Here is a 12,558-nt window from a genome sequence, read left to right on the forward strand (position 1 = left end):
CGCATTACCCGACTTCTGAGTGCTCATAAACTATTATTTATTTAAATTATTTTTTTATCGACACTAAAAACCTTAATTACATTACACGTACTCAGATAATATTCAAATCTATCATCGGTATTTAATATTCGCGCTTATCTATAGATTCAAAGTTCTTTTTCAATTCGCATCCTTGATGCAGATATATTTAAATAATATTTTTAAAAAAATGTGTATATTCGCGAGTGTTGAGTATTAAATATAAAAAAATTTATCAAGTGTTATTTAATAATATATGTTAATTATTAATTGTTAGTGATGGATGTAATAAATTACTTAAAAGATGCCGAATTGGTTGCGAAAATTCAAAAATTTTTTGGTGTCTATTATTCGGAGTCGATTGTGATTGAGAAAAATGGAGAAACAAGTGGTCTATGCCCCAAAAATGGATCTAAAAAAAATCAAAATGGTTGTTTATCGATAAATAATAGTAATTTATGTCAAAATGATCGAGGTAATGAAAGTAGTAAAGCACAAGTTAATTGTACAGATTGCAGTTATGATGACAATAATGAAACCACCAAAGTTAAAGCTAAAAAGTTGAAGTTACCGATTATTAGTAATTATTATTGGTACTATTTGTTTTTGTTCAGTACTCAGTTGGGTGATGAGATTTTTTATACCACGTTTATTCCTTTTTTGTTTTGGAATATTGATGCGGTTGTTGGCCGGAGAGTCGTTTTGGTCTGGGGCATTATTATGACAATAGGTAATCTATTTTTTTTTTTGTTTTAATTAAAATTTTTATGATTTGAAATTAATCTGTCAATTTCTCTGAGTTTCATAATGAAAATTAATTTAGCAGATGATGAATAATTTAAACAAATTTTTTGACAAATAAATTATGGTAAACAAAAATTAGAAAAAAAAAATTGAGATGTAGAAATTAAAAAAAATTACAATTTTTTTTTAATAACTTTTCAAAACAAATTTGTTTGTTAAAAAAATTGTGAAGACTGCTAATTTTAATGTCATTTTTTGTAAAAAATAAATTATTATGAAAAAATTTCAATAAAAAAAAAATCACTGGTAAAAATTAAAAAACAAATTACACAAGCAAATTTTTTTTTTATAATAAAAATTTAAAAAAAATTGTCAGACGTTTGCTGATTTCAGTGTCGTAAATTATTTAGATTTCTTTATTTGTCATAAAAAATATGATACTGACATAAGCAATAAAATTCTTTATTTGTGATAAAAAATATGATACTGAAATCAGCATACACCTGACAATTTTTTTAATGTTTATGTCATAAATATTTTTTTTTTTTTAATTTGCACTTGTAGTTTTTCTTAATTTCTGGATGTGGAATTTTTTTATTAAAATTTTTTCACAATAATTTTAATTGTTATAAGAATCCAAAAAATTGACAGATGTCTGTTTATTTCATGAAAATTAATTTTGCATATATTTGATAATTTTAGGAATTTTATAGCAAAAAAATTATCGCAAAAAAAAATTATAAAAAATTGACACGTAGAAATTTTAGAGTAAAAATTGCAATTTTTTTAAAATAAGTTTTTGAGACAAATTTTTTTGTTAAAAAACATTAATAAATAGTCAAGTGACAGCTAACAAATATCATGTTAATTTCAGTAACAATAAAAAATTACTTTTGATGGTGCTAATATTCAAAAATGTGATAATACTAAAATCAGCAAACTGTTAAAAATTTCTTGATTTTTTTTTATTTTATTAAAATAAAAAAAAATATTTTTAAAAAATTGCACTTATAATTTTATAAACTTTCTAGTAAAATTTTAATTTTTTTTTTATTTAATTTATAAGATGTAAAAATTAAGATAAGATATAAAAATTATGATTGATTTGTGGAGTATTAAATTAACTACATGATTAATTAATTTATTCTAAAAATTATGCTAAGTTTAATTTTCAACTCTGAAAAAAAAGTAAAATTAACATGGTAATAAATTTGAAACTTTTAAATTTTGAATTAACACTATTAAGTATTAAAATAATTCACTTAAGTGTGAAAATAATATTAATGGTGTTTATATAAAAAAAAAAAAGTAATATTTAAATTTGCTCTTAAAATGATGAGTTTACTTTTCAACGCTGTTAAAATATTAATTAAAAATAACACCATTAATTGTTATTAAATTAATACTACTGAGTGTTAAAATACTATCAATGATGTTAATATCGAAATAATAAAAATTGTTCAAATTAACTAAAGTCAGTATTAAATCATTAATTTAAAAATAACACCATTAATTGTTAAATTAACACCACAACTGGTTAAAAATTAACCCTATTAAGCAATAAAATTACTATTACCGGTATTAGTATTATAAAAAATTAATAATGTTTAAATTAAATTAAAATTTAAATATTAATTGAAAAATAACACTATTAAACATCATGCTGTGACTAACAAATCCAAAATAAATCAGAGTATCTTTCAAAATTAAACATTTTAATTAAAATAAAAATTTTCAGGTCAAATACTAAAAGATATAATCCGATGGCCTCGACCGGAATGTCCTCCAGCAATAAAACTCCAAAACAAATGGTCTCAGGAATATGGAATGCCATCAACACACGCAGCAATAGGTGTTGCAATTCCATTTAGCATTATTATATTTACAATTAACCGTTACAATTACTCCGTACCACTAGGATTAATATTCGTTACGACATGGTAATTATATTACATTAAACTCTTCATCTGTCTACATAAATTAATTAAAGAACCCACTCACCAGAGTTCAATGTACCTAATATTAATTATCTTTAATTATCTATTTAGGTGTACATTAATTTGTATAAGCCGTCTTTATCTCGGCATGCACACGGTACTGGATATTTTCGCGGGTTTATTACTCGCCGTAGTCCTCATGGTTGTAGTCATACCAATAATTAGCCTAATCGATATTTATTTATTTACCAATTTATGGATTCTTCTGATATTTCTCATCATCAGCGTTCTTACTATCGTTTATTATCCCTGTAGTGATCGATGGACACCTACAAGGTCATTTTTAAAATTAATTTTCAACAGACTTAATTAAAAAAAATTATTATTTTTTTAAAACTAACTTTTCTTCAGGGGTGACACTGCGATGGTCGTCTCAGTGACAGCAGGAATCCACTTCGGAGCATGGCTTAATTACAAGACTGGACTATTGTTACCTGCACTGGAGTCTCCGCCCTATGAAATTATTTTACCCTCTTGCTGGGGTCTCATTCACATTTTTTTGAGATTTATCATCGGGTTCTGCTGCATTATCCCCAACAAAGTAATTATCAAGCATATCACTTACAGAGTAGTTAGTGCCATTATGCACTTAGACTCTCAGGCGTTGATCAACAGCGAAAACACCCTAGAAAACCGGGCTAAAATCACCAGCGACTTGACTTATAAATTCTTGTTCTGTTTTCTGTTTGGTGTACTCACGGTTTACTTCTTGCCACAGTTTTTCGCAATCATAGGCCTTGAACGTAAAGAATTCTACACTGAATTCTTATAAGTGAAGAAATAATTTATTTAAATTATTTTTTATATTTTGAGTATCTTAATAAATTGACTTTTTTATTTAAAATTTATCTTTCTTATCATTTTTTATAAACTTCCAATTACAAAAAATTTCAAGTTGATACTTAATTTTTTGTAATTATTTACAAGTAGGGTCAACCCTATTTTTAGCCATAACTAGGTGAAAAATTAACATTTTCAAATTTTTTTTTATCCTGCTTGTTTTTTCGGCGTATTTATGAAAAAAAAAAATGTCGTGAAAGAAAAAAATAAAGATTTCAATAGCTTTTTTTTCGTTCAAGAGTTGGAAAAAATTTTGACGTTCATGTTTTTGGATAAAATTTCTATTTTATCTTTTTTTGATATATATTTTTTTGAAAAGTACATAAAAAACACGAACAATTAAAAAAAGAAAAAGTTGAATATCACAATTTTCTAAAAAATTTATACATTTTTTTTTTTAATTTGTTAAAATTGTGATAATCAACTTTTTTTTTTAATTTTTCATTTTTTTATGTATTTTTCAAAAAAAAATATATCAATAAAATCAAATAGAAATTTCGTTCAAAAAAATGAAAATTAAAATGTTTGACCCCACTTGTAAAGATTTACCTAATTTTTCTGTAATTCGTTCAAAAAAAAAAAAAATCAAAATTTCTTTCTTTATTTTGATTTTTTTATCAGATAATTTGAGACATAAGTAGAAAAATAATTCTTAGCGTAATAACAATAAATAGTAACTTAATAATGACAATAATTACCTTATGTGCTTTTTTATACTGTTATAGACTAATAGTATATTATTATTTATCAAATATTTATTTATCTGACTATTTTTTTATTTTATTCAACAAATAAATTACGAAAAAAAAAATTTTCGATATTTTTAAGTAAAATTAAAAAATTCTTTCATATTTTATTTGTTAAAAAAAAATTTTTTTAAACTGTCAAGTGTGTTAATTTTATTTTTCAACTATTTATTTATTTATCAGACCTATTTTTTTTATTTTATTCAACTAATAAATTATTATTAAACAAACATTAAAAAAAAAAAATTCTTCATAGTTAATTTTAAAGTTTTACAAACAAAATTAAAGAAATTTTTTTTATAATTTATTTGTAAAAAAAAACCCTTAAAAAACTGTCAGATGTCTTAATTTGAGTTTTAAATCAAATATTTACTTATCTGACTATTTTTAGGATTTTTTTTTAACAAATAAAATATAAAAAAAATTTTTTCATTAATAATTTTAAATTTCTACCAACGAAATTAAAAAAATTTTTATTTGTTTAAAAGGAATTCTAAAAATAGTCAGATGTCTTGATTAATGTTTTTTCAGTAAAGAAATTTCGCATATTTAAATTTTATAGTATTAATTTATAAAAAAATAGTTTATAAACACTACAAGCTATGTCTTAAATCGAATCAATATTTTCATAATTATTTTTATCCCTAAAGTACTGGCATGTCGAGTCTCAAAACCTAAAATGAAAATTACATTAGTATATTTAAAAAAAAATAAATAAATAAATGAATAAATACCTGTAAATTAGGATCATAATGAGCAGAAACTTTGTCAGTTTTAATACTAAAAGGCACGAAGAGATCAACAAGGTAGTGGAATTTATCAACATTTACAACAACCCTCTCCTGGTTTACTTGGACCTTGATGTCTTTATCATCGACCACCTTGTTAGGAAGCCTGAAGTACCCGATACTTTTCAGCATCTGTCCCTCCTTGGGTTCCCTCAGCAGCACATATGAATCCTGGTTAACCGCAGCGTTTTTAACCCCAGAATTAATTTCTTGAATCAGCGGCTTGCGTTCCTGGAGCAGCTCCTTGGGTTTCTTAGGCTTGCGCTTTTCCACCCGGTGCTCGTGGAGTGTTCCGTTGACCTTACGGTTTTTGAGGATAACAAAGTTATCAGCACTGAGGACCTTGTCATACTTGGCCTCGATCGCGGACAGAATGATCCAGATGGTGAACTGCATGAAGTGGTACTTGCTCTCGCACTTCTGGAAGTACTCGCTGTTGATGGCGATGTCGTAAGTCGGGCACTTGGTCCCGTCTTTCGCGGACTCGAACCTCTCGTAGCCAACGCTCATGGGAATCGACCAAGACGGAGGTTCTTCTTTCAGCATGTTCTCGAACTCTGTATCTGTCAAGTCCTCGGGGGCAGGAATTTCCTTAGTGTGACACAAGTTTATAAATACCTTTTCATTTTTGTCAGTTTTAGCTTTGATGCAGACTCCTGGATTCGGTTTGAAGGTTACTGACGCTGGAGACTCGAAACTTTTTAAAAGACTGTTTAAATCTTCGTCTTGTTGTTTGTTCTCTGGTAGCAATAAATTGTTCGTTATTATTGACTCGTCGACTTCCAGTACGTTCGACATTTTTATATTACTTTGGTTCTGTTGTTGCTGGCGTTTAGTTTTTTTTTTATTAGTGAAGTTGTGGATATAAGTACTTGTTTGTTCAATACTCGTGTATTATTATTAAGTTATAGGTTATATTAAATATTTTTAAACAGCGTATATCAAATTTCAATTGATAAAGGTTATGTTATGATTTAAAAATTCCACTGCTTCGCCATCTATCTAAATAATAAATAAAGTTGCCCCAGCCAGTAAGTCGCCGACGGGAATCTTACATCTTAGGATTTTTTCTCCGGGGTATGGAGGGTAGAGATATCTCTACCCTCCATACTCCGGGGACATTTAATTAGTTATTACAGAACACCTCAAAATATCTTAACAAATTTAATATCACATACCATAAAAGATTTATGTATTAACCCCGTCAACAAACAATAAATGCTGATTAAGGTAAAAGCCCCAATATATGATCATGTACCAGTATATGATCACTCCATGTATTTGTATATCTATATTCACAAATATAGGTATACAAATACGGACGTGGCTAGTCTCACGTACCCGTGTACGGTAATTCCTTGCACGGGAAACATTATGAAATGGCCCAAAATAAAAGGAATTCCCGTGCACAGCAATCGTTCCGTATATACGGTAAAAACAGTTTATGACATAACATGAAATACAATATTCACGAAAACCAATATATTTATGATTTTATTGTAAAATGTGAATTATATACGAAAATGTTTAAAGCTAGAGAACATATTGCGAAAAGCTGAAGGAGGTTGTGTTCAATAATGTAGTCCATACTATACTTGGAGTGTTGAATCGCGAAATTTGAAAAATATTTGAAAGATGATAAAGTACATTAGATATTTTTCGATTAATAATAATAAAAAAAAAAATATTGAATCAAGTTGATAAAAAAAATGCAATTTTGAATGATGCCCATTTAAACTACCTTATTATCAACCCGAAAATTATTAATATTGTATATTTTAATCAATTAAAATAATTCTCAATACACAAAAATCATTTAATGCAATGAGCTGATACGGAATATTTTATTGGTACTATTAACGACAATGAGAATTAATTTTTGCTTAATAAAAAATAATTTATTGAATTATTTGAAGTAGTTCTGATAATAGGAATTTAAAAAATCTATCAGGCCCGGACTAATTACTGTTCTATTATTTATTATCAGTAAGCCAACGATTCTTCAATTAAATGTTCATCTTCTAGCTAATATAATATGCAAATGAATAATAAATATTTATAACTATACAATGTTCCATTACGAAATTATTTTTCCCCGCCGAAACGGGAACTGATTAATTATAAGTTTTAAGCTGTTACTTTTTTACTACAATTAGCAGCATTTACTTAATGAATTATCTTCCAGTCGTCTTTACAATTTATATCTATCAGGCTAGTGTATTTTTAATTAGTTACAAAAATTTTTTAAATCTATATTCTTTCAATTTTTTACTTACTACTTATAAAGCAAGCATGTGATTAGATTTTTTTTTTTAAACTTTTATTTAAAAAAAATGAAATCACATTCCATTCAAGTCTACTGTTTATAAATCATTCATCAAAAATATTTTTTGCTGTGTAAATGAAAATAATTTCAAACAAATTTTGTTTGAAATTAATTGCCTCAAAATTTTTGAAAGTTCATGCGTTGCTCCAAAATGGATCAAACAACAATTTCATTTTTTTGTTGTTGCATGTAGTTTTGGAAAAAAAATACAAAAAAAAAATTGAATGCTTTTTTTAATTTTTGATCTAACTTCATTGAAAAATAATAATCAAATCTTTTCGATGATTGTTATATTTAATTTTTATTTTTTTTTCTCGGATTTTGAAGTTTTCTAAATCTGCTGAAAAATTTTTAGTGCTACAACGAAAAACAAACATTTAAAAAAAAAATTTTTTTTTCATTTCTAAAAAAAAATAGTAAGAAAAAAAATGCCACTCTTAAAATTTCAGGAAATTCGCAGAAAATGCTGAAATATTTTATAAAAAAAAAAATCGAAAATCAAAAATGACATTTATCCCGAAATTTTCGTTTTTTTTTTCCGAAAGTTTAAAAAAAAACGTTGAATATGGATCCAAATTATTATTTTTATTTTTTTTCTAAAAAGTACATTTAAAAACAAAAATTTTCAAAAAAAAACATCCCAATAAGTCAATTTTCAAAAAAGTTATGGTTATTTAACAAAAAAAAAAAACATATTTTTCTTTAAATAACTTGTAACTTTTTTTTGGTTGGGTAAGAAAATTTGAAAAAATTTTGAAAATTATTTTCAATAGGGTAGAGAAAGATACAAAAATTTCAGAAAAATCGTCACCATATAAATTTAGTTTATGAGAATGATGAGATGTAAATCAGCTCATCGGTCGTACGGTGTAGGGGTTAGTTATCGGTCTGGCAAGCGCGCGGCTCGGGTTCGAATCTCGGTTAGAACGGATTTTCATGTTATTTCTGTAATTAGCGAATGTTAGGTTTAAATTAAGAGTCACACAGTCTGAATTTGCGATAGCTCTACAATATAAATAAAATATAGATATGACATTGGCAAAATCCTTTTTTTTATCATTTTTTTATCAAATGGCATGCGCCGGACATAGCATGCCGCTAACAGCAGCCATTTTTATCTGAATCCATTCCCCTTTCCTTTCTTTCCCCTCGCCTACATCGTATTAACCAATAAGAATCTTTTTTACGGTAGAGATGTAGGCTCAGTAGGCTCAGTAGGCTCAATTTATGGTTCTAAAACGGTGATTTCAGCCTAACTTTGGCAAAAGCGGACAAATATACGACTTGTAGGCTGAAATTACAGTTCTGATATACCCGTCATAATAGTCGAAAAAATCTAAAACCATAATTTCAGCCTATAACTCCTCGAGTAGGTTGTGGAGGCTCAAAATATGTTTTTAATTTTGACTCGGGATGTTTCTAAAAATTTCCACCAATAATTTTTTTTTAATTTTCACATGTGGAATTTTTTTATAAAATTTTTTTTATAATAGTTTATAATAGGTTAATTGCAATAAAATTCTAAAAAAATCTGGAAAACGGTTGACTCTAAAGGCCATCCCGCTAATTCCATACTCAAGTGCTCGAATTGCATTTATTACGTTTTTGAGCTCTGCGAGCTCAAAAATATAACGCATGTGTTATTTTGAGTTCTAAAGTCTGATAGAAGTTGAATAAAACACTATTTTTTCAATTTTCAAACCGCAATAACTTTTGAATGAATGAACCGATTTTCACGTTCTTGGCGGCAATCGACGTGGTTTTTTTTAAGTTCTCGAGTCCCCATTGTTCCATCCTTCTCCCAAGATTTACCTCTTTATTATTTACAATAAGTAGCAAATATACTACAGCGCCTGCTAACGAATATGATGGAATATTTGGTGACGGAGAAAAGTGCTTAAAAACAAAAAAACAAATCAGTGTTTCAAATTAACGATGTATAAGGTAAAATACCCAGTTATTGACACCGCTCTATTTGTTTGATACTTGCAATTTTATTCTAGTTATAAAAATTAAATGTTCTCAAAAAACCAATTTTCTTAAAATTTATAATTAAAAAATTATATTTATTAATTTATTAGAGTTTATTTGATTTTTTTAATTAAAATAAAATTACAAATGTCAATAACTAGCCCAGTGTCGATTACTGGGTCTTTTACCTTACTGCGTTGATGGCTGTAATTAAATTTTTGCACTAAAAAATAAGCAGACAAATGGTTTAGACAAAAAATAATTGATTGTAGGAACAAATAAAAGAGTCCATGCGTAATTTAATTATTATTATATGAATAAATATTAATATTATTACTAAATTGATTGACAACTAATTTAATTTTTAGTTTGCTGTTTTTTAGTTTCATGGTGTTAGGTGCATGGTGTCAATAGTTATAAATATTTTATTGACAGATATGAGTAGAGTGATTATCATTTTGATAATATCTTAAAAAGCACCCCACGCTTTTTTTAAAATAAAATACATTTTTTTTATTCACACTATTATTAATTTATATTTATTGAAATTTTTAACACTATTCTTAATTTAAATTTATTTTCTATTTTTAGTTTGGTTTTCTATAAAAGCGTGTTTTTAGTTTTTAAACTATTATTTATTTTTACTTTTAGTTTGGTTTATTTATAAAAGCGTGATTTTTAGTTTTTTAAACTATTATTTGTTGATTATCAAAAATATTCAGGCGCGCAAATTACCCACGGAGAGTTACATACTGACATACTGACATACTGACATACAAGTGAAGTTAATAAAAAATAATTATTTATAAATATTATAAATACGGGGAATCAGAGTTCGATTTCGGAGAGCGAGCCTGAGAAACGGCTACCAGAACCAAGGAAGGCCGCAGGCGCGCAGATTACCCACGGAGAGTTACTGACATACTGACAAACTGACAAACAAACTGACATACAAGTGAAGCTAATATAAAGCGTGTAAAAATAGTGTCTATAACAAAAAAAAAAAATTAAATATCAACGACATAAATCGATACCATGGCGATCTTTCTCTTTTAAAAGTTTTTCGACATCACCGGCCTTGTCCTTGACACGGCCGACAAAATCTAAAATAATATACAAAAAAAAGACGACAATTACATCAATTATATGACTGGTACCCTAATAAAGTAAGGACACTTGAATAGTTATTAATTTTCAGTATAAAGTTTGACTGGATTTAAAATTTTTGGCTCCACGAGTGTATGTAAGTTTACCTGCAATTTTTTTATGAGCATCAGGATTGAGTGAAGGCCGCAACTTTTTGGTACTCGGAGGCTGAAATCAAGCCCTGTGCCTCTAATGATCCAGGAGACATCGAGCCGTACTCGTCGCTCAATAATTGTACTGTTTAAATAGGGCCAAATTTGCTGACACCGGTTTTTAGAGTTGTTAATTATATTATTTATATTATCATTATTAATAATTCATCATTCAGTATTGCAAGTAATTTATTGAGTGCAAGATGGTGCAAAGTAAAAGTATCAGTTAACTACTTACAAGCGCTTCGACGTTGAAGAACAAAATATGGCCTTTGTGGTCTTTGACGTTTCCTCGGAATCTCTCGATATTTAGTGGATAGTCTTTAGTTTTCAGTTGGCTTTCATGGTGGTCACCATGTCCACTGTGGAGCTGTTGCAGTTGGTGCAATCCTCGTTGAGTTGCATGTTGGATAGCTGACAAGTTACGATGTCTTAGTCCTCTGTGATTTTTAGGGAAAATAAGTTAGTTTTTAATTATTGTTTAAATTTGCAGAATTTTTTATGTTAGAAATATGGTGAAAAAATAATTTGAGCTTAAAGTAATAAAAATTACCTGCTCTGTCGTTTTTTGACCAAAAAAATCTAATTATTAACAAATTTTAATTTTTTAGTTTTTGATGGTGGATTTACGAATTATTTATTTAAAAAATTTTATATTTATAATTTTTTATCGTAGTTTAAAAATCAAAAAAATATATTGATGGATTAATTAATTTTTTATTTTTAATTATTCCACTTTTCATGTAAAATATTAATCTAAATCTTTGATCAGACGTAAAAATTGATGAATTTTTTAAAAATTCATAAAAAATTTGAAATTATGACGAATTTTTTTTTTTTTTTAATTCATTTAATTTTTTGTACTCAAAAAAAATATTATGTTACTTTAACAATTGATATTTAAAAAATTTCAATAAAAAAATATTTTTTATAATTTTTTAAATTATCTTAAATTTTTTTTTTATATGAAAAAAATAAACTTCAATAAAATAATTTTTCAAATAATTATCTTATAGTAAAAAAATTTACCTTAAGACATGAACAGTAGAATTAGCGAGACCATGTTCTCCACCAGCAGCAGCATCACCGGTAATTATAGAATTATCACTACAAGCAAACAAAACTTCTTCAGCAATAATTCTATGCAAAACACGATCAAGATGTCGACTTTCCATTTGCCATACATAATCAGCGCCATCAGAGCACTCGACTATCATAAAGTCGTCCAATCGTTGTCACTTTATAGTACTTAGTAGCAGAGAATAAATAACGCGAGGCAATTCCCGAGTCAAAATTAAAAAACTAATTTCAGCCTCCAAATTCTACTCGAGGGTAAGGAGGCTGAAATTAGTTTTTTAGATTAACCCAAGCTGTACAGCGAAACCTTAATTTCAGCCTAAACTTGGTATTTTTGTCCGCTTTTACCAAGTTTAGGTTGAAATTAGTATTACAGAACCCTAAAATGACCCTCCAAAGCCTACAATTCGATCGAGAAGAAGACCTCATTGGTTTATATGAAATAGGTGAGAGGAAAGAAGGGAAAGGAGAAGGAATTTAAATCAAAATGGCTGCTGGGAGCGGGAAAAATTTAAAATTAAAAAATAATTTTTTTATTTATTGATTGTAATTTATAATTCTCATATAATTTATAAAATTCGCTATGTGAATTAACAAAAAAATTAACAATAACAAAACATTTGATAAAAATTTTTTCTTTATTTTATTTTTTTTTTGTTTTTTATAATTTTTCTTTTTTATTTTGATTTTTACTTTATTTTTTTCGGATTTTTTTAAAGGAGGTGAAGGGGTTGGAATGTAAGGTTTCACATC

General features: G+C 27.0%; 3 protein-coding genes across 5 annotated transcripts; 1 reads left to right on the plus strand and 2 right to left on the minus strand.

The window, feature by feature from the left end:
• Window positions 1–266: 266 nt before the first annotated feature.
• Window positions 267–3,603, plus strand: LOC123270284 (sphingosine-1-phosphate phosphatase 2-like). The gene is made up of 4 exons (XM_044736278.1): window positions 267–748; window positions 2,501–2,702; window positions 2,811–3,035; window positions 3,111–3,603. The coding sequence occupies exons 1-4, from the start codon at window positions 298–300 to the stop codon at window positions 3,529–3,531; spliced, it is 1,299 nt and encodes a 432-aa protein (XP_044592213.1). The 5' UTR covers window positions 267–297; the 3' UTR covers window positions 3,532–3,603.
• Window positions 3,604–4,893: 1,290 nt separating this feature from the next.
• Window positions 4,894–6,110, minus strand: LOC123270678 (PIH1 domain-containing protein 1-like). Its single transcript, XM_044736836.1, has 2 exons — window positions 5,080–6,110; window positions 4,894–5,019 (listed from the first exon to the last, which is right to left on the minus strand). Exons 1-2 carry the CDS (start codon window positions 5,929–5,931, stop codon window positions 4,990–4,992), a joined length of 882 nt encoding a protein of 293 aa, XP_044592771.1. The 5' UTR covers window positions 5,932–6,110; the 3' UTR covers window positions 4,894–4,989.
• A 4,297-nt stretch (window positions 6,111–10,407) lies between these two features.
• On the minus strand, window positions 10,408–12,222 carry LOC123270686 (WD repeat-containing protein 7-like). 3 transcript variants are annotated; one of them, XM_044736849.1, is made up of 4 exons: window positions 11,758–12,222; window positions 10,967–11,168; window positions 10,684–10,836; window positions 10,408–10,533 (listed from the first exon to the last, which is right to left on the minus strand). In XM_044736849.1, the coding sequence occupies exons 1-4, from the start codon at window positions 11,943–11,945 to the stop codon at window positions 10,483–10,485; spliced, it is 594 nt and encodes a 197-aa protein (XP_044592784.1). In that variant the 5' UTR covers window positions 11,946–12,222; the 3' UTR covers window positions 10,408–10,482. The 3 variants fall into 3 exon arrangements, 2 of the variants coding, with proteins under 2 accessions (XP_044592784.1, XP_044592783.1); XR_006510665.1 differs by having other exon boundaries at window positions 10,684–10,813; XM_044736848.1 differs by having other exon boundaries at window positions 10,408–10,836.
• Window positions 12,223–12,558: the final 336 nt, after the last annotated feature.

Source organism: Cotesia glomerata, linkage group LG8 (genome assembly GCF_020080835.1).
Source record: "Cotesia glomerata isolate CgM1 linkage group LG8, MPM_Cglom_v2.3, whole genome shotgun sequence".
In the NCBI taxonomy this organism is placed as follows: Eukaryota; Metazoa; Arthropoda; class Insecta; order Hymenoptera; family Braconidae; genus Cotesia; species Cotesia glomerata.

Coding starts and splice junctions, on each gene's coding strand:
- LOC123270284 (XM_044736278.1), top strand. CDS start 298: ATGGATGTAATAAATTACTTAAAAGATGCCGAATTGGTTGCGAAAATT. Junction 749..2,500: donor GGGCATTATTATGACAATAG/GTAATCTATTTT, acceptor AAAAATTTTCAG/GTCAAATACTAAAAGATATA. Junction 3,036..3,110: donor GATCGATGGACACCTACAAG/GTCATTTTTAAA, acceptor ACTTTTCTTCAG/GGGTGACACTGCGATGGTCG.
- LOC123270686 (XM_044736848.1), bottom strand. CDS start 11,945: ATGATAGTCGAGTGCTCTGATGGCGCTGATTATGTATGGCAAATGGAA. Junction 11,169..11,757: donor TCTACTGTTCATGTCTTAAG/GTAAATTTTTTT, acceptor TAAAAATCACAG/AGGACTAAGACATCGTAACT. Junction 10,837..10,966: donor TCTTCAACGTCGAAGCGCTT/GTAAGTAGTTAA, acceptor AACCGGTGTCAG/CAAATTTGGCCCTATTTAAA.
- LOC123270678 (XM_044736836.1), bottom strand. CDS start 5,931: ATGTCGAACGTACTGGAAGTCGACGAGTCAATAATAACGAACAATTTA. Junction 5,020..5,079: donor ATTATGATCCTAATTTACAG/GTATTTATTCAT, acceptor TTTTCATTTTAG/GTTTTGAGACTCGACATGCC.